Below are 21672 nucleotides of genomic sequence, written 5' to 3' on the forward strand. Positions count from 1 at the left end.
CAAGGCTGTGGACCATGCCTAGAGGATGGCCAGGAATCCTGCATCCTGCTTGGATACAGAAGTGCTCTCCAGTACACTTTCCCAGTCTGGGGAACATGACCGAATGCCGATCCCCGAGATTCTGAGCCCTGAGTGTGTATACCAGTGTTGATTCTGGAGGAATCCCAGGCAATTCCTATGTCACCTCCAAATTTTTCTACAAGGAAGGAATGAGGTAGAGGGGGAGATACTGCGGGACATGCTGCTTTCTATAGCCTTGTAAAACATTTTTTAAATTGTGGTTAACATGACACTTAAAATAACTACTAGGAATCCAGATGGTTTCAATAAATATTCCAGATATACTTAGTAAAATATATTACCCACTCATTAATTCCAAATAAAATATAGTAATGACTACAGATATATATTTTATTACTGTAAGACTCCATTAAAAAGGAAAGACAACTTTGCTTCCACATAAAAGAGATCTATATGCAAAATGTATCTAGTTTTATATCTTACTCAATTCCTTGCATTTGCCCGAACCTTAGTATACCAGGGCCCTGGAAACTGCTCCCATGATGGCAGTAGATACAGAAATTGAAAATTAGACTAATTAACAAGCTGGAATAGCAGCTCTTGTTTTACCTAAGGGAAGGATGGAATGATATTTCCACACATCATGAAATCTAGTTGCCTCAAGGGAAGAAAATATCACGTTCAAGTTACCTCTTACTCATGATTTTTTCTTTTCCCTTTGTGGATCATATCATAATTTGAATGACCTCATCAAATAACTGGAGGATTATAAATATTAGCCTGATTCCAGTCTTATAGAGCATGATATGGTGAATCCTCTAAAGATATATAAAATCTCTTATTACACATCTAGTGCTCCAGGAACAAATTTATTGATCACATGTACTCTTGTTGCAGCAAAAATAGAAATGAAGTTTTCCCTCCCCTGAGAACAAGGAAAATAAAGGGAACAGTGAACAGGCTAGAGAAGAAACGTAACCTGGCCTGAAAAAGTTAATCATGTTGCAATGTAAATAGAAGTGAGAGTTTTCTTTCTTCTCCTGAGAGCAAGGAAAACAAAGGAAACAGCAAACAGGCTAGAGAAGAAACATAACCTGGCCTGAAAGAGTTAATGACTCCTTGTTTTACCTTAACTGTCACTAATTTGTAGTAACTAGATTTGTCCTTTACAAAGCTAACCACACTCCCTGACACTATGTAATTTACATTCGGCACCTATCACCCCTAATTCTGTGTGAGTTACATCCCGTGTCTCTCACTCCCTAACCTTATTATGTCCCTGCACTTACATTCTATAAGCCCCTCGTAAGAAATCACCCCCTATAGTTTTTGCATTTCAGAAACAAGGTCACCAGCCGATAAACCAGAGGCAAACGGATGCAATTAACCAGACTGCCGGACCCCAATTACCGGGTGGCCTGACGCCAGCGATGACTGTTTTGAAATAATGCAAAGGAAAGGAAGAATGCAAGACCTTCACTGCTTTGATCATTATCATATACCCCACCCGGATTGCGATCCCCACATGTAAAATCTTCCCTGATTCCCAAGATGGGAGGGCACAGTTCTTGAGGTGCTAGCCTGCTGTGTCTTCCCTTCTGCCAGGCAGAAAAATAAAGCCATCTCTCTCTCCCTCCAAAACCCCTGTCTCCGTATTTCTGTTCGGTCTTGGTGCACAGGGAAGCCAGTATTTCGGCAACACTATGAAATATCATTTCTGTAATAGAAATGTAAGTTTACACTAAAAAATTATCAAATGATGTTGAATTAAATATAACCTTAAAAATAGTCAAGTGGTCAGTATTTTTGTGTAAGGAAATCACTTTTCCCTTACCTAAAAATTGTGCTGTACTATGTAGAAATGATAAATGCTAGAATCCTGCTGTTGTAAATCACACATTTGGTAGCACCAGAGTGGATACGTGGATTCAGAACCAGGCTGATTGGCCATCTCTGCACCCTGCAGCTCCTTCTCTCCTATCCTAGCAGCAAACTGCAGAGCAGGGCCAGTGCTCGCCTCTAGGATAAGCAAGCACATCTCCGGAAAGGCCTCTAGCACTTAATTTTTAACTTCATTCGTAGTAGCAACTGTTTGTTTCCCAGAAAGAAGACTATCTGTTTTACTAGACTGCTGGTTGCCAACCTTGAAATCTGACTCATTTTATACCGCATTTGATAACAAATGACTATTTTCTGCAAGAGAATTCATTCTAATTTTTTTTTCAATTCAAAGTTATTGTTAACATCAGCCTTACAAGACTGGTTTCTTAAATATTAATTGGAATGATCCTTTAAATGTGCACTGTTTTATGACTAGGCCCATAAAATATGTAAATTTGTGAACATAAATATATTTCTAATTTATGATCCCTTTTTAAAGCTGACAGTAAACAAAACTTCCTCAGTTATTACAGTGAAATATGAATAATGAAATTCTGTAGATAACCACTAGATGGTGCTATATAACCTATTAAATATAGCCTACCACCTTGTTTTCACCGCCCTCTGTTTCAGGCTCTTTCCAGATGGCTTTTTAATGATTGCAAGTCCAATTTTAACTAATATTTATTTAACGACTTCTATAGGTAGTGATCAAATGGCACTGTACTAGTTGAATGACCTTGGACAAGTCAGTTATCCTCCCTGTGCCTCAGTTTCCTCATCCATGAAATGAGCAGAAGAGTCTTTCTTCATGCAGGACCCCACGTCATGGCCTCTTGGTCTTGGCAGAATACACCAAGGGTGAGCCTATGACCTAAAAAGAGTGACTCAGAATCCTTCCCTTGGTTTTTTTCAAACTAGAATTAGGAAAAGCCAACCAGTGCCTCCTTGGAAGTGGGATCACCAAGATGTGGGATGCAGGTGCTGGGGAAGCAGGGCAGGAACTGGCCTTGAGTAGAAAAAAATGAAGCTGAAAAGTAGAGACACAGAGACAAGAGGCCAAGAGAGTCCTAGCAGTGTTCAGGTCCCAAGGGTTGATTAGTCACACTTGTTTTATCACATTTGAAAACAGGGTGTCCCTCCAATAAATATCCCTTTTTGCCCCAGTTTGATTTGGATTATCATCACTTTAGCCAGAGGAATTCTTACTAATCCAGGTGGTCACTCATTCTGTTCATTCAAAAGTATAGCGAGAAGTTTAAGTCCTTACCCCATAATCTGTTCAAGTCTTAACTCCAATCGTATTTAATAATACCAAAAGAGAAAAAGTGCAAAGATGGCAAAAGGCAAAATAAGGAGAATAAGTTCCAAACTTGTGACCCATTAGATATGAGTAGAACCTTGAAAGGAAGCGCCTCCCCAGAAATGCCAAGCACTTTGCAAATGGATGTTACCTCTTACAACCATCACTTCAGTCCTAAAAGTCTGGATGGCTCAGCTTTCCCAAATATTCTGCTACTGGGAAGATCAACAGTTTTGGAGGGTAGGTAAGTGGCATAACTTTATTCTGTTAACTTAGAGTGGTCCTGATTCTACTCTTAAAAACTAATGGGATTAATATATATTTCACAGTACTTACATTCTCAGAAATTCAAGACTAAAGGAAATAGTAGAAGATACTAGGGTTCTGGTGCAGAACCTCAAAGCAATAAACCAGTGTAGATCTCTCTCTCTTTCTCTCTCTCTCTTTCCTCTCCCTCTCCCTTTTTCTCCAGCTCTCTCTGTCTCAGCAGAAAAATGTAGTATCTTGTGATCTATTAATGCCTTTGAAAGCAGAGTCTTAAGATGAGGACACTGCTGGGGGACAGGATCAGAAAGAACCTGGGGACTCATCTATTGTTTCATGACTTTTTCAGACCCAGCAGGAACATACCCTAAATTAACTTGGAGCAGTACAGAATCGCTCCTCTGTTGATTAGTATGCAGGTCAAATACAGCCGTCTGATGTGTGGAGGAGGGATATAAAACATAAAAAGTAAAAACATGCTTTAAAAAAGTGTTTTATGACTGTAAAAAGTTTGTTTTCATTCATCCTCTACATCATTGCAATAAAGAACACTGTGGGTTCAAAACGATTTAAAAAAACCCAAAAAACTCAATAAACCATCACTCTTCCTCCGTAACAGCAGTGTCATTCTTCCAAACCTTCCCACCTTCTTTCTTGTTGAAAGTGGCCCAACAGTTTCCAGCTCTTGAAGATCACAGTATTATTAAGAATATCTGTGAAATGCCACTTCCCTCCACCCACTGTAGTTATTTCAGCCAATTCACTTTTTGTCCCTTTTGAATTCATTACTTTTGCTCCAGTTCTATAACCATTCCTAAACCAGATTCCGGTGATCTCAGATTGGATTACAGTAATCTCTTCCTTACTCTCTTTGTCTTCCTGAGATTTATTCTCTCTCTGACTGCAAGTAATCTTTAATCTTTTCTTCTAGTATCCATAGTATATCTCTGTTTCTTTGTATATCAAAGCAAAACTCTGTTTTGACATTTGAAACCTCCATGAATTCTTATTTACTTATGCACTGACTTTGTATTTATTCGTTCATTTGTTCAAATAAATAAAAACATTTTTGAGTGCTTACTAAGGTCCTGTGTTTTGGGCCCTAGAGATAGAGCAGTGAAAAAACCCAAAGCTCTACCATCTTGTAGCTCCCATTTTAGACAGGAAAAATCAATTACTATGTTAAATATGTTAAATGAGTATGTTAAATGGAGATAAGTGCTATGAAGGGGGAAAAAGCATGGTAAGGAGGATAGAGATTGCTGAATGGGCACAAGTTTGTACAAAGAAATTAAGATATTGGGACAGTCAGAGAAGGTGACATTTGAAAAAAGACCAGAGGAGGTGTGGAGGTGAGGCAAGTGACTATTCTAGAGAAAAGCATTCTTAACAGAAGGGAAACAATGCTTCAAAAATCCTGAGTCATGAGTGTGCGTGTAGTGTTTGAGGAAAAAGCAAGGAGTCCAGTGTGAAAGGGGAGAGTGGGACAGGAGCAGGGCAGAGAGAGTGAGGGAGCCAGACCCCCTGGCCTCCGTGAGCCATCCGTGTACCGTGGGTTTTGCCCTGGGAGAGATGGCAAGCCGTTTTAAGGTTTGAGCAGGAGAGCAACATGTTCTGACTTGCAGTTGAAAATATCACTCTGGTCACCCTGTGGACATTACTCACATAGGAAAGAGAGCAAGTGTAGAAGCAGGGAGATGCTCTCAGGGAAATGATCATTTTCCTTTGGACCCCGGTGGTAGCAGTGAGAGTAGTGAGAAATGAGTCTATATGGAAATTATTTTGTATTTACAGCTGACGAGACTACCTGATTGCTAAGGGGGTGTGTAGGGAAGAAGAAAGGAGTCAAGAATTTTGAATTAAATAACTGGAAAGGTGGAGTTATTACGGATGTTGGAAAACTGCTGAAGATACCCGAGTAGTCATTAACAGAAAGATTCTACATCTTTCACCTTGGCCTCCTTCCTTGCCTTAGTCTATATCTTTCATTTCCTTTGCTTAGGTTCCTCTTCCCTTTCGCAATATTCCCATTCAATTGAGAATATTTATGAAGCACTCATAATTGGCAAAACCCTGTTCTAAAAGCTGGGAAGGATATAAAATATGTAAGATGTGGCCTCACACATCCCAATCTATATGAGAGGAATATTACATGCATTTGTGATAATACAGCAATATAATTCAAATATGCACATTTTTATGGATAAATAAATTTTTGTGAGCAAAGAACAGTGAATAGGTACATATGCAATAGGGATGTAACTATGAGCAAGACATGGCCCCTGTTCTCAAGAAGCTTATAACATATGCTGAAAGTTCAGTGAAAGTTCAATGAAAAATATGGAAAGAATGAAACAGAATTAAGGCAGAAATAGATCACTGTCAGCCAGGGGAATTCAATAAATGGGTCAAACCTGCAGTTCTCTCAAGGCCAGCTTGAGTTTTATCCTTCCATGAGGTTTTCCCTAACTAAATGTCTCTCCAGTAAGTTTCCTTAACACCTACATAAAATCAGCACTCATCTGATTTTCGCTTAGGTTTATATTTTCTTAGAAGTATCCATAAGTTATACTCTAGAATGTAAACATGAAAGCAGGAACTTTATCTTATTTAGTTTCCTTTGAACTTTGTAAACACTAAATATTGTAAAAACATTACAAAATATACCTGAATATTATAAAATGTCTTATATTGCTTTAAAATGCTTTTGGAAAAGGAGTGTGGAAGGGTAGGAGAGTCTTCCCAAAAGTCCAGAAAACTTCCACCTTTTGAGTATATATATATATTTGTCTATATATACATATATATATATGAGATATATATATATGTATATATCTCATCCCAAACAGGAATCCACTAAATGTTGAAAGACTTAGTACAATGCTTGTTCCCTAATTTTAGTTCTTAGACTTTAAATCAAGCAACTGTACTATTTCCACATATTCTGTACAATTGCTATCAATCATGAGATGTGTGATTTAAAGGTTCCTTTCATCAGGCATTGCACGTTATTTTAACCTCCTCTGAAATATTTCTGATTTAAAGCACTATTACTTTGTGATAAAGATTAAAAGAAATAATGTATGGAAACACTATAGAGTTTGAAGCATTCTGTAAAGGTAGCATATTTTTCTAAACTACTAAAACCTGCTCTTATGCTAGTTCTGTCCATCCCTGGCAAGATGCTTTTGGTCAAAATGGGGAGTTTCATCTAGAATGGTTGACACTAGTTTGTTGCGTTGATGATTTTTTTACACTTCAGAGTTGTATACTTTTATGTGGTGTGTGTGTGTGTGTGTTCTTTAAACAAAATATTCTTCAGGTTGTCTCAGACCATCAATGACATTCATAGTATGAAGTTTTTGCCTTTTAAAAGTGCTGAGATTGACAAAACGTAGTGAAAAAAATCACTGCACAATACTGATCCTTTCACTTTGTCAGGCACTCTGTAGTTGGTTAAGTAAGATTTGAGGTTATCATAATAATGTAAACAGGCATATCATTTTTTCTTAGACTTCTTTATGCAAAAGAAAAAGAAAAAGTGAAAAAAAAGACAGCAAAGGAAAAATCATTCAAGTGAAGAAAATTTGTTCACACACACATCAACTAGCTCAAAATCCATAAAATTTACTGACTTTTAGTGGGTAGATTCAGGGAATGTTTATTCGTTTGTGTAACGATTTTATATTCTTCATTTCTAAAGGCAATTCAAAAGGTTTTCATATTCTTCATTTCTACAAAAAATTTAAAATAGTGAATGAAAAACAAAATTTACAACATCATTCAGCTACATGGCAGAGACAAAAATCAACTAATTATAGTTTTCATACATAGCAACAAATAATTGGAAAATATAGTTGAGAAATATGCTGTTTACAATTGAAACAGATATTTTGAAATACCTGAAAATAAGGCCAAAACATAAGTGCAAGACTATAGCGATGACAAAAAAGAAACATTATTAAGGACCATTTAAAATAATCAAAATCAACAGGTAGATTATGTTCCTAGCAAAAATACTCTAATATTATAAAGACATGAATTTTCCCAAGTAAATGTATAAAGCTAGATAATCACAGCAGAATTTCCATAAAACTTGATAAGCTAATTCTAAAGTTCAAATGAGAGAGAAAATGGAAATAAGGAAACAAGAAAAGATTTAAACGAATACGAGGGGACAAGCCCTACCAGAAAGCGACATGGTTTATGAATTTATTATAATTAAAGTAGCATATATCAGCATAGGAATAGATCAGTGAACAGACTGGGTATGCAGAAAAGACAACATTATTATCGGAATATAGAATATTATAAAAATAGTATGATAATTAACAGCATGCATTCTGGAGCTAGCATGGCTCGTTTCAAGTCTGAGTCTGACACTAAACTGTCACCTTGGGAAAAGTATTTAATCTCACTGAACCTTGATATCCTAATGTATAAAATGGGGGTAGTAACAGTACCTACCTATTTTTAGGATTAAATTTATAAATCATATAAAATACTTGAAAGGTTGGACTACCTTCATCAGCAATCAAATGATGTTATTTATAACATTCATCATCACAGTAAGACAAAGAACAACAACAACTACTACGATTATCAGAGGAGAAAGGATAACTGATTATTCATTTACTTAAACCAGACTTAAATTACTATATCACATCATTCACAAAAATAATTTCCAGATTTATTTGAAACAACTAATTTTTAAATTTTAAAAATTATATCTGAATTAAAGCTATGCATGAAAATATAATTATAATTTTGTAATGGGAAGACCTTTCTAAGCTAGATATAAAGACTGACAGCTGGGCTTCCCTGGTGGCGCAGTGGTTGAGAATCTGCCTGCTAATGCAGGGGACACGGGTTCGAGCCCTGGTCTGGGAAGATCCTACATGCCGCGGAGCAACTGGGCCCGTGAGCCAAAACTACTGAGCCTGCGCGTCTGGAGCCTGTGCTCCGCAACAAGAGAGGCCACGATAGTGAGAGGCCCGCGCACCGCAATGAAGAGTGGCCCCCACTTGCCACAACTGGAGAAAGCCCTCGCACAGAAACGAAGACCCAACACAGCCAAATAAATAAATTAATTTAAAAAAAAAAGAAAGACTAACAGCTATAAATATAATGATTGAAAAATGTATCCACATATTAATTAAAAATTTTGTGCAAAACACCATAAAGTCAAAAGGCAAAAGACATTCTGCAGGCAATATTTACAAATAGAAAATAGAAAAAGTTGTACTACGATTTCCCAGTGAAGTATGGAGTAACTTAGGATGCCTACGATACTCATACTAGGGAAATTTAATTATTGATGAAGGAGGATTTAGGGTAAGAAGATAAAAAATTATTAAAGCACTGCTATATGAAATTTGACAAATTCTGAGCTATTAAACTAGTAGAATTAGGGGAAATTTAATAACAAACTTAAATGTGTATAACATTTACATAATAACTACTAGACTCATTAAAAATCTCCACTAAGATTAAGATTGAATATGGAATGGGATTGAAATCAGATGCCTGATAATATTTTGGCTATAATGAGTGGCTAGACATTAAATTGAATTATCAAGGGTTGATATTCATGAACATTTATAGAAGTAATGCAACAGAAGTTTGGATACGCAATACCCAATTGCAAACTTCCACAACAGCAAAAGCAAGAGTGAATAAAACATCTGTGGTAGAGTAGCAATTTCTGCCATTCACAAGTAGCAATCTTAATCCAGTATATGAATTAAACCATAGGGTTTTGGTCCTAATGTTAAATTAAAATATGTGTACATTTAGTCCAAGAGATTGTATAATAGACTTTATTGAGAGGGCTGAAATTAGGGTAAACCCAAAGTATTATATGGTTTGGGTAGCCTGCTTAGAGATAAAAAGATAAATCATGGTGTTTACAACCCAAAGAGTCTATGATTCTTAAATTATTATCTAAAATGTAATCCAGATAACAAATGTGGTAGGTGACTGCATACCTATGTCAGTAAAAGTCAAGACAATGGCACATATCCAAGCTAAATTACTCTCCAGAAACAGAGGTTGGATCTGAAAATATCAGCTTTTCTCTGTCACTAACCAACCAATTTACCAACCAATCCAGTCTCTATACTTACCGGCCTCAATGTGCCCAGCTCTCTGCTGAAGACAATGAGGGAAACAAGAGTATTATTTTAAGATATTTACTATCTGAGTGGACAATTATAAAATAATCCAAGATTAACCAAGCGTTTCTAACAGTGTCACATTGTTTATTAGTTCTGTGGAAATTCAAGAATAGTAGAATTTGGTGTAATATAATTATATTCCTAAAGTATTAATTGACAATAATAGCTAACATTTATTGATAGCTTACAGTGCCAGGCACATAGTAATTATCACTGATCATTAGTTATAATTAGTGCATGTTTCATGCACTGCAATATGAATTACTTTCACCATTGTATAATAATTATCACATAAATTAGGTACTGTTAACATAAATTCAATAATATATGTTAAATTTATAAATAGATGAATGAATGCGTTAGTGTGAAAAAAGCTGAGGTTCAGAAATTTTAAATAACTTGCCTAAATTCATGTGACAGAAGGATTTGAAACTTAAACTAAACCTTAAAATATGGGTAGCTTTTGGACAGGAAAGGAAGACAGACGTACCAAGTATGGAAAATGACAAGAGGAAAAGTACACAAGCAAAACAAGACCACATACTTATGGGGAAAAGAGACAGTAAGTCTAAGAAGACAGAGAATATGTATTAGGGAATACATTTTGGCATAGGATGGGGACAGTGCAGCTCCTTAAAGTCTAGGAAGAAGAGTTTGAACATGATGCAGTGACTGTAAGAGTGACATGAGGAAATTTTTGTTTAATAAAGGTGTAAACTGGCAGCATTGGACAGTGTGGATTTAGCAGAAAGAATCTATCTAATATAGAAAGTATTTGCAGTAGTTTAGGATCTGGGTTTTGATAGTGATTGCACAGGAAATTTTTTTAAAAAGATAAGCCTAGGAAATATTTTGAAAGAAAAAAAATGGATATAGAAGCAAAGGAAAAGTATTAAGCAATGAAGAACCCAGTGTTTAGTGGGAAAGTATATAAAATGAAGATTTCACTAAAAGAAAAAAAGATGTAGAATACAGTTTTTCTCAACTAAAAGAAAAATAGAATAGAAATAGATGCTAGTTAGAGGAAAGAGGAAAAATTCACATGGCATTTGAGGTGATAGTATTATTTCCACATGTAGAGAGCCTGTGCATATGTGAAAAGATCAGACTAGGATACTGGTGAAAAATCAGGCTTAGAGATTAAGATTTTTAAGTTATGGTATGAAAAACATGTGGGGAAAAATATGAAAAAGGAGACTAAACGGAAAAGAGGACCTAAGTTCAAGTCTGATTGTGAAACTGAACTTGAGTAAGTCACTTAACATCACTGAAACTCAGTTACTCCATGTTTTAAATGGAGAAAATAGTATTTACTTCACAGTATTTTGAGCATACAAAGTGAAAGGCCCTTGCAAACTGTAAAGCTATGTAGGTAAAGAGCTGTTATACAGTTAAAGTCATGAGAATCAAAGGGTAGATATCTTAAGCTATGTATTTCTTTCTTAAGGGCTTTGAAGTTGAGACCTTAGCCTTCCCCTGATCAAAGATCCACATTACTGTGCTATAGAGTGGATGATTTATTATTACACACATTAAAAGGTCAGTTGGCCAGTCTGCTTTTGAAACACAGTAAAAATAATACCTAAGCCTTTCTAAATTCTGACAAAATCTTTGAATAATCATCTTTGGTGCTTGCTTAATTGGAGAAATATAATTTTAACTAGCAAATAAAATAAATCAGATAAATTTCCAATTCAAAAGTTCTTGTTATGGCAATTTACATGAGTAAAGAAGCATCCTAAATATTGCTCATACTTAATCTTTTTATTAAAAAGTTTTCAACCTTGAAATTGCATAATACTATATTATAAAATGACACACTTAAGCACATTGACTGTTTGATTTAAGATGCATGGTAACGAATTCTTGATTTTTATTATACTTAAAGTTACTAATTGCATTGAAATAAATAATACTGCCTTAGGAAAAACTGAAACATAGATGCCTGAACAGAGTACAAGTTCTTAAAGAAGCAGGACCAGGTAGGTTTTCTGTCCACAGACTACGTTTATAATATTATTTGATTTGTAAAGATTAACCTGAAAAATATTTTATCCATTTTGGTTAAATGAATCTTAGTATTTCTTAAGGAAATTGCAACTCAAATTTGAGTACATAATGACAATTTATTATTTAGCATAAATTCCAAGTAAACTGTGATTACATTTTACTTTGCCTTTTTCTCTGTATTTTTGGTATGCTAGTCAAAGTCTGAGCTATTCATTATAGATGTCACAGACATCACATTTCCACCTTCCAAAAGTATTTAAAGGATTATATAGAAATTATCCCAATTCTCATCAATATGCTTAAGCCTTCCCAGACAGGAACTATTTCTTATCTTTGCACACCCAGGACCTTGGACAGTGCCAGGCATAAACTAGGCATTTATCTGTTTTGGAGCAGATGAGTACATGAATGATTTTGTCCTGCTGCTATATTTGTCTTATATATTGCTGGAGATACTAATCACCAGGGCTTGAACATCTTTTTATTTTGCTGTAATGATATTGTTTGTATGCAAAACACTCCTAAATTGTGTTATTTCATTTTTAATGCAAGGTATTACACTTGGAAAATAAAATCTGTTACACTAAAATTCATATTAATATAAAAATTATTCAAGATATTGACCTCATTTTACATACAAAACCACAATATTAACGTAAGAGAAATTTAAAATAAATAAAATACCCTTTCTAAAGCAGTGTTTATTTTCATTCTTATCTTCAGGTTCACCAAGGAATTCTTAAAGGTAAGGAGAACTTCATACTTCCCTCCACACCACTCCCCCTCCCATCACCACCAAAAACTAAAAATAAACAAAACTAGAAGGGAAAAGAGAATTTTCCGGTCATTTCAAAATAGTATTACTGTGAAGCAGTATGGATTATTGTACATCGTAAAGGCAAATATTCTGATTTCCCTTTTTTCCCCTGAATTTCCTTTAAATGCCTATCTTGTAATAAATACATTAGATGATTCCTGTTACCCGCATGCACTACTATAAAGATTATGGATCCTAGTAATTGCTCCTTGTATTCACAGTGGAAACTGGAACTTAATAAAGGAGAGAAAATGTACCGAAGGCAAACCCATCTGTGAAGGATCGCTGTAAACGGGTATTTATTCAGTTTGTACTAAATTAGTCGTGGCATGACAAGAACCCTTTGTCTGTGGGACCGTTGGTCTGGCAACCATTATCTATCCGTGGAAAAGACGTCTGAAGACTCCGCCCGTGCTGGGGGTGGGGAAGGCGCACCGCGTGGAGAGCTCGACTGAGAGTTAAAGGGAGCGAACAAAGAGAACTCCCAGCAGCCGCCCGCTAGCGCCTTGCCGCTGCATCAGGAGACGTCAGTCAAGCCCGGAAGGCTGTTGGAATCCGCCTCCCTGAGAAAAGCTCAAGTAAATAATTGATGGCGATTGATGCGGTCCAGGACAAAGCTTTGAGGAAAGCCAGTGCATCCGATTTCGAGCGGTTTGGGAATCTTCTGCCGAGTAAGGGGTCTGGGAGTGCCGCGAGGACTGTGAGCTTGGCTACGGGTCTTCCATCGCGGGCGTGGCTCTGGCCTTTTTGTCTTCTTGCCACCCGCCCCTCCGCCTCCGCACTCCGCCTTCTTCTCTTCCCTTTTGAAAGTAGCCTCTCTTTGGTTACTTCTACGCCGTCCTCCCTTGCAATCCCGCCCCCTCCCCTGCCCAGTCCGGTGAGGCCAGCTCACGAATATCAGTGCACTTCCCGGGGAGCGTCTGGCACGGCTTCGTACCTCGCGCGTTCGCCTGCTCAGAGCCGCAGCTCCAGCCCAGCCGCGGGCCGCCAAAGAGTAATGCGCTCTCCCGGCCGCTGAGCCTCCACGTTAACGCCATTGTCTGGAGAAACAGAGTGGGTGTGGAACTGGGGCGAACTGGTCCAAAGTCAAAAGTGCTCAGCCAGATAGTCGCATATATAATACTACGAAGTTAAACTTTCCTCGTCTCCGAAAAGACACAGTAAGAACCCTGAGGTCCCCGGAAGATCAGAAGGAAAGCGCTGTTGATTTGCTTCAGCTTCAAAACATCGCCTCTGCCAAGAAGTGAGCAGTTCTGGATTTTCTAAAGGGATGGGGAGGGTGAGTGGGCAGATAAAACTTGAGATTAAAAGTGTTGGTTTAGGCCGTGCTGGGGTTGCTTGGTTGGCGAATTTCATAGGAGAAGCCTCAAAGAGACACAGCATCCTGGCACTTTGTGAGAACCACGTGACAGCAGGCAGGTACCTTTGATTGTGGGAACCGAGTTCCTGGAACTCGAGCTTTCTCCTGCGATAGAGCTGTATGGGGGCCGAATTAAGCGTTCTCTGGTGGCTCTCAGCTTCAGAGTGGTTCTGCTTAATTCAAAACAAAAATAAGTTTGCATTGGCAATATAACTTATTTGGGTGATCCTGGTTAGTGTGACCTGCCAATGAACTAGACCAGATATTCTAGGAACATGTTACTCTGGGAGAACATGTAGAAAATAAGTTGATGGATGACTCCTCCCTCCCCCTCCCCATGTCTTCTTTGTTCACTATTGTTTTCCAAATTGAGTTGGAAGAAGATCCCAGAAAGAGAAAGGGAGGTGGCGGAGTCTTCCAGTAATATTTCTTTATAAAATGAGGGATTACTACACATTGACTAAGCTATGATACTTAGACAATAACAGGAATAATGCTAGTAAAGTAACTAGCAAGTATCTCCTCCCCTAATAGGAGGATTTTTTTTTAAGCAGAACTTTCTGCCTAGTCATGCCCTTTTCAGTGCTTTAGAGAGAAATTATATTTCTAAGGAAAAGGCACCTAACTGAGTAGCTGACTAAGCAGCTGGATCACTAGGGAGAAGAAACCAGGAGGCAGTGGGTTTTGAGTTGCTATTTTCCAGATTTTAAAAGCCAATGATGGATTTATCATGGAAAAAATACAAAACAGAAGTTGATCTTACCACCATGAGTGAGGATGCACCAGCCTTCTTAGGTGCAGGGTCATTCTGTCTTAGAATTTGGCTTCATGGAAAGGGCTGGGCACTTTAAAAGTACACCTTTGCCTGTTATGTACCATCTGAGAAGATGCTTAAATAATGAAAATACTTTCTGTTTAGCAATTACACTTAAAACTAAAGCAATTCACAAGAACAATGAAATTTAGATAAGTGTAGAAAAAGTTATCACCTGTAATTTAAGAAATTGTGCAGAGCCACCAATAAGTTTTTCCAAATGATTTTTAATTTATTTCTCAAAACTAAAAAATAAATAAATTAAAAGAAAAAGAAAAATCCCTTCAGCGCTGCTAATGACTAAACCACATAGATGATTTTTAATGCCATATTTTCTTGAAACTGAAGTCGACTTAAAGTCATTCATTATTTATATTTTCTTTTAGTTCTAGTCTAAAGGAAATTGGGTGTGTTTCTCTCACAAAGTGCAACATTAAGGGTTAGAGCTGTTTGAGAAGAGTATCATTTATCCATAATAAGTGTTCTCTAAGAAAAACCCTTTCATAACCCTTTTCATCTAATTGACACTTGGGAATATCAATTAAAACTTTCTCCATGAAATTAGGCTTTGAAACGCAGATGTGATAGTGAGGAAACCAAAGCTGAAAAATCAGGGTATTGACAGTTCTAGCATATGGACTTCTTTTCCTTCTGAAGCTTCTTGACCTTATCTTCTGAAACAAACAAACAAACAAACTCCCTTCCCATCAATTCCTTTCTGACTCCATCCTTGCCATAACCTGCTACCGTGAGAATGGGAGGTTCAGCAGCTTTCAGATCTTCATTTTACTGAGGTGGCGTGAGATGGAGATAGCGCCTCCCTGGGCAAAATGAGAATTGACACTTCTACATCCTAGTTATAAAGTCTGGTCTTCTATTAAGCGCCATCCAAATCTCATTTTCTAGGGCTTCTCTTGTTACGGAAAATCACTCTTTGCTCTGTAACAATGCAGACACGCTGTGTGCTTTCCTTCTTTTGTTTCTGCCCCAGATTAGAAAGGAAGGTTGCTGGCAGTGAGGAGGGAAGAGAGTGATCTGGTGATGGACTATTGTAAATCGCCTCTGATAGATTCTTCCTAGACCGCAATGAGTCAGCCACCGACGGGGGGCGCTGCCCCTGCCACAGCCGCAGCTTCTGCCGCCACAGCTGCCACTGAGGCTCGCCTGCACCCGGAGGGCAGCAGCAGAAAGCAGCAGCGTGCTCAGTCACCCGCTAGACTGAGGGACAATTCGGTGCGACAGACCACCGCGGCCACCCGGTCCCCGGTAGGGGCTGGCACTAAACTCAATTCTATTCGACAGCAGCAGCTGCAGCAGCAGCAGCAGGGCAGCAAGACCGGGAGCCGCACGGCGCCTCCGGCCAGCGCCCGAGGAAGCGGAGGAGGGGCGGAGAAGGCCGCGCCCCTGGCGCCCAAGGGGGCCGCGCCGGGAGCTGTCCAGTCCTTGGCTGGTGCTGAAGCGGCCCCCGTGGCGACCCTGGCCCCGGTGGGTGTCAGGAGGCCTGGCGCGTCGGCGGAGCCGCCCCGGGAGCTAGAGCCCGCGTCCTCTAAACTCGGGGAACCCCCTCCGCTCGGAGAAGGAGGAGGAGGGGGTGGGGAAGGAGGAGGAGCCGGCAGCGGCTCTGGGGAAAGGGAGGGGGGCGCTCCGCAGCCGCCGCCGCCGCCGCCGCCGCCGCCGCCCAGGGGCTGGCGAGGGAAAAGCGTACGCGCTCAGCCGAGGGGCGGCAGTGGCGCGGAGGGGGCCTCCACCTCGCCATCCACCTCCTCTGCGGGCAAAACCCCAGGCTCCGGCAGCAGAAACTCCGGGATTGGCGTTGTGGGGCCTGGCAGCGGTGGCGGAGGGAGCTACTGGAAGGAAGGATGTCTGCAGTCTGAGCTCATCCAGTTCCATCTCAAGAAAGAGCGGGCGGCGGCGGCGGCGGCCGCGGCTCAGATGCACACTAAGAACGGCGGCGGCGGCAGCAACCGCAGCTCTCCGGTCGCTGGCGCCCCTGCCATTTTTGAGCCCCTCGCAGTCCCTCCCACCTCCCCAATGGCGGCGGCAGCAGAGGGCCCCCAACAGGGCGCAGAGGGCAGCGCGAGCGGCGGCGGCGGCATGCAGGCAGCGGCGCCCCCTTCGTCGCAGCCGCACCCGCAGCAGCTCCAGGAGCAGGAGGAAATGCAGGAGGAGATGGAGAAGCTGAGGGAGGAAAACGAGACTCTCAAGGTGAGGAGGTGGCGGGGGGGGACCGGTTGGAGGAGGGGAGGTGTGGGCCTCGGAGCATTAGGGCGTGTCCTGGCGGGAGTGAGAGGCTGCTAACCTGTTAGGGAACCTTCAAGAGGGAGGGGAACAGGAAATGAGGGGAGTGGGTCCCTAGGCCCTTTCCGGATCTAAAAGGGCTTGCGATCAGCAGCGTTAGGTTTTTATTTAGATCCAAATCTGGGCCTTCGTTTCTCCGATCATTATGGTTTGGGTCACTTTTTCACGGACAGAGCTGGAGTAGGAGAGCGAGGGAAGGCCTAAAGAGGGCCCATTTTTTTCTAGTTTCTTCTCGTTCATTCAGCTCCGGGTCCTTCCTGTCTCATGGAGAGGGAGCAGTAAAGCTGAGAATTTGGAGCTGGGATGGGTTGTAGACGGTGTATGTCCGAGGGGTGGGAGGCGAAGCTAATTTTGACCCGCGGCCTGTCACCGCCTCAGAACGAGATCGATGAACTGAGGACCGAGATGGACGAGATGAGGGACACTTTCTTCGAGGAGGATGCCTGTCAACTGCAGGAAATGCGCCACGAGTTGGAGAGAGCCAACAAAAACTGCCGGATCCTGCAGTACCGCCTCCGCAAAGCCGAGCGCAAACGGCTCCGCTACGCGCAGACCGGGGAAATCGACGGGGAGCTGTTGCGCAGCCTGGAGCAGGACCTCAAGGTGTGCGGCGCCGGGGCTCGGGGGGCGCGCGGCAGGGGCGGTGGGTGGGGACTCCGGTCAAGGGCGCTTTGCGTTGAAAGGCCTTCAGTGGTGATTGGCAAAGAGCTCTAGGGACACGGAGTTTCACAGCGCCAATCACAGAATATCAAGGTCCCGAAAGGGGAAGAGGAAGAACAGACAGGTGGGTCTGAAGAATCGTGAGGTGGGGGGGGGAGGGTCTTGCAGAGAGCGAGCTCTGTGGGCTCTCCTGGGAGAGGAGAGGTGGATTACAGAGGTGGTGGGAGGAGGGCGCCTCCTTCCGCGGCGGAAACAAGGGCGTGGCAGAGCGCAGTCCTTGATCTGACTTCCAGAGACTGTCCTCCAAGCGCAGGCCAGATGGAGTCGGGCACTCAGGAGCAGCGCGGTGAAGACCCCTTTAGTGGAGTTGGAGCCCAGAATAGGAACAGCACTGGGAAGATATTAGAGTTAAGATTTCTCTCTGAAAGCCGCCCCCGTCCCCAACGCCTTCTTCCCGAACTCCTTCCTTTCTGTAATTACCACTTAGATAACTCCCAGAAAGGAAAACTGTCCAGCTTGTGGTCCCTTTTGGAAAAGTAAAGGGAGAGTGCGCTAAATGAAAGAACCATGTTCCTAGTGAGGTTGCTTCTTCAGACTCTCACCCAGTGGATAAATTTCAACTTTGAAGTGCGTTTTTTAGATAGGTGTGGTCTGTTCGTTCGGTTTCACTGGAGGCAGATTCACTGACAACGCAAATCAGATGTTATCTTCATGGTCTGGGACAACAAACGAAATATAATTTTAATTGTATCAATTTCATGAAGATTTAAAAGCCGAGTGTAATTATCTTGTATTTTCTTTAAAAGGAAGCCATGGGAAAACATTTTATGAAAGCCGTTGTATCATTTCTCTTTTTTTCCTTTTTCTGACATTTGTCGAGTGTTGACTAGGCAACAGGCACTGTGGCAACCATTGTTACTCATATTATTATTTCATTTAGTTCTCAAGGAAACAAGCCTGTAAGGAAGGGATTATGAATAGCATCATTTTACAGGTGCCCACGATGAACCTTTTATGGAAGTTAAGTGCCCAGCCCCTAGCCCTGGAACTTGGCTAGTAATTGTTCAGGCTGGCTCCCCACTCAGTCCAAAACCACAGCCTGTGTCCTGAGCTACAGCACCACACTGCCCCACTTTTCTTCCAAACCCTAAAATTTCTGAGGCAATCTTAAAACAGGAGGCAAAAATGCACACACCAATTTAAACAAACAAACAAAGTCTCAAAGACTAAAATATTTCTTAAAACTAAGCACCTGGAATGATAGGATCAAAATTCAAGCCTCAGACCCTACCTGGGAATATTTTATTTTCTAGTCTTTAAAATAAGTGATAATGGAGGCATCTACCTCATAGTTTTGTTGTGGAATTAGAGATTTGTGAAATCTCTACACATGATAAAACACAGCTGAACATTTATAACCATGATGTCACGTAGACATTAAGGGAACAGAGTGGAGAGCCAGACTACCTGGCCACTTGTTAGCTGTGTCACCTTGAGCATATTATTTCACCTCCATGAGACTCAGTTTTCCTCATCTATAAAACAGGAATAATAATAGGATCTATTTCATGGGATTGTTGAGAGAGTTAAATGGTTTATGTATGTGAAATGGCTTATATGTAATGCATCTGGAATGATGCCTGGCATATGGTAGACACTATATACATATTGGTTCTGGTACTTTTAATATAACTTTAGCCCATTTACTGTATTGTCTTTAATTACATTTTAGTGTTAAAAACACTTTAATTTAGGTAGCAAAGGATGTATCTGTGAGACTTCACCATGAATTGGAAAATGTGGAAGAAAAGCGAACAACAACAGAAGATGAAAATGAGAAACTGAGGCAACAGCTTATAGAAGTTGAGATAGCAAAGCAAGCTCTGCAGAATGAACTGGAAAAAATGAAGGAGGTTAGTAATCGATTATCTCACGGTGTGCTATATATATTTAGCTCTTCATAGAGAGTACCAAAGACTAATATGACTGTTAAAATAATTCCATTTTTTATGATTATAGGACAGTTTGTTTTTCTCACCCAATATAGTAACAAATACATGATTTCATACTAATAAATAAGTAGCAAAGAAGAAATTCTGACCTCCACCCTACCTCTGACTTGACATATATGAGCTGTGACAGATGCTTCGTGTGTGACATCTAAATGGATGTTAATTAAATAAATTACACAGCTATACCAAACACAAAGGATATCAAGAGTATGAAGGAATAAGCTTTCTGTTAGTTGAGGGGAAGCACTAATCCTGTGAGATTACTACTGAGTTCATAGAACCACAGACTTTTAGGATGAAAAAGACCATAGAGGCCATTCAGTCTAATCTAATCATTGCTTGATTCCTCCTTATAACAAAGCCCCCAAATGGTCTAATACTTAGAACTTCACCAGTGACTAGCCCTTAAGATCGTCTCCAGCAGCCAATTTTATCACAGCATAGCTCTGTTTAAGGTTTTCTTTGTTTTCAGTTGCAATCTATCTACTTGTAACCTTAATAAATTCATCTCAGTCCTACCCTTTCGGGTACAAGAGTCAGAGTTCTCTTCCACATCAGCTATTAGAAGATTCCTACCATGTTTCCCCTGAATCTTCTCAAAGAGCAAAATCAGTATTAAAGAAAATAACGAGAATAAAAGAAACAGATGTATCAAGGAATGATTAGAACTAACACACCATTGTAGAGCAATTATACTCCAATAAAGATGTTTAAAAAAAATAGCTTTGTGATAAGTAACAGTTTGAATTAAAATAATATTCTTCCTTGAAAACTGCCTGAAAATGTACAGTGCAACTTGTGAAAACCATTATTGAGAATTAGCAAATACACACGTGGTCCTCTGAACATTTCCTCTGCTTAAATATGCAGAATTTAAATGAAAATCCTAATCTTCCCATAGACTAACTGAGATATTGGCACATTCCACTGCTGTGTTTTTCTCGAAATGGTATAAAAATATAACTACCATGTAACAGTGAAAATACCAGTTGTCAATTAAGAATGTGTGGCAGGAATTTGTAGAACACTGTTTCAGTGGGGTAAACTGTTTTGTGATCTAAGTTTCTACTTATTCTTATATTATCCTGAATGTAAACATTTTTAACATGACAAATTAGGGCAAAATCATTGTACTGATATGTGATTCTTAGCTAATACCTCAGGGTGGCTGTGTGCTACAGCAGAAAAACATGGCGACTGGGAGCCTTGGGACCATCTTCACCAGTAACTAATCGGGTGACTTAAAAGTCCTCTAACTTCTGCTTGCCTCAGTGTATTCAGTCATAAAATGTTATTTTCAGTGAATCTCCGCACCTCTTGCAGCTATCATGACTCTTATCGTGAAGTCCAGGACATTACCATTAAAGAACAGCATAGATTTTTTTCTAAAATTGAGAGATCAAATATTAAATTAATATAAATATAAGGATAGGTTTCTTTGATAATAATGTACAGTTGAAGTTTGTGAAAAATTGAAAAAATTAAGTAGGTAGCTGTTATTTGGTGGGGCTGTCATGAGAAAGTAGTACAAACTGAGTGGCTTAAACAATAGAAGTTTATTTTCTCACAGTTCTGGAGGCTAAAAGTCCAAAATCAAGCTGTTGGCAGGGTTGGTTTCTTCTGAGGGCTGTGAAGGAAGAATCTGTTCCAGGCCTCTCTCCTTGGCTTATATATATATGCATCTTCACACTCACATGGCATTCTCACTGTAGCTGTCTATGACCAAATTTCCCCTTCTTATAAGACACCAGTCATATTAGATTAGGACCCGCTGTAATAGCTTTATTGTAGCTTGATTGTCTCAGTAAAGACCCCATCTCCAAATAAGGTCACATTCTGAGGTACTTGCTTGGTGTTAGGACTTCAACATGTAAATTGGGGCAGGGGCACAATTCAACCTTTAAGAATAGCTCTTAAATACCTTCTTATGGACAAGCAAAAAGAAAGCTCATTGTCAGTTCCATAAGGCTCCATTCCATATTCAGACCTCATTTGCCTTCTTCCATACTCTTTGTTTATCCAATTAAAAATATTCAAGTCAAAACAAACTTCACTG

General features: G+C 40.0%; 1 protein-coding gene across 1 annotated transcript in view; it reads left to right on the forward strand.

The window, feature by feature from the left end:
- The first annotated feature begins 13301 nt into the window (after positions 1 to 13301).
- SOGA3 (SOGA family member 3) overlaps positions 13302 to 21672 on the forward strand; it is a 60379-nt gene continuing 52008 nt past the window's right edge. Inside the window, exons 1-4 of the mRNA XM_036871427.1 lie at positions 13302 to 13715; positions 15638 to 16851; positions 17323 to 17547; positions 19359 to 19517. Coding sequence (XP_036727322.1) covers positions 15733 to 16851; positions 17323 to 17547; positions 19359 to 19517 — 1503 coding nt within the window. The 5' untranslated portion in view covers positions 13302 to 13715; positions 15638 to 15732. The remainder of the gene's footprint in view (positions 13716 to 15637; positions 16852 to 17322; positions 17548 to 19358; positions 19518 to 21672) is intronic.

Source organism: Balaenoptera musculus, chromosome 12, assembly GCF_009873245.2.
Source record: "Balaenoptera musculus isolate JJ_BM4_2016_0621 chromosome 12, mBalMus1.pri.v3, whole genome shotgun sequence".
Taxonomy (NCBI): Eukaryota; Metazoa; Chordata; class Mammalia; order Artiodactyla; family Balaenopteridae; genus Balaenoptera; species Balaenoptera musculus.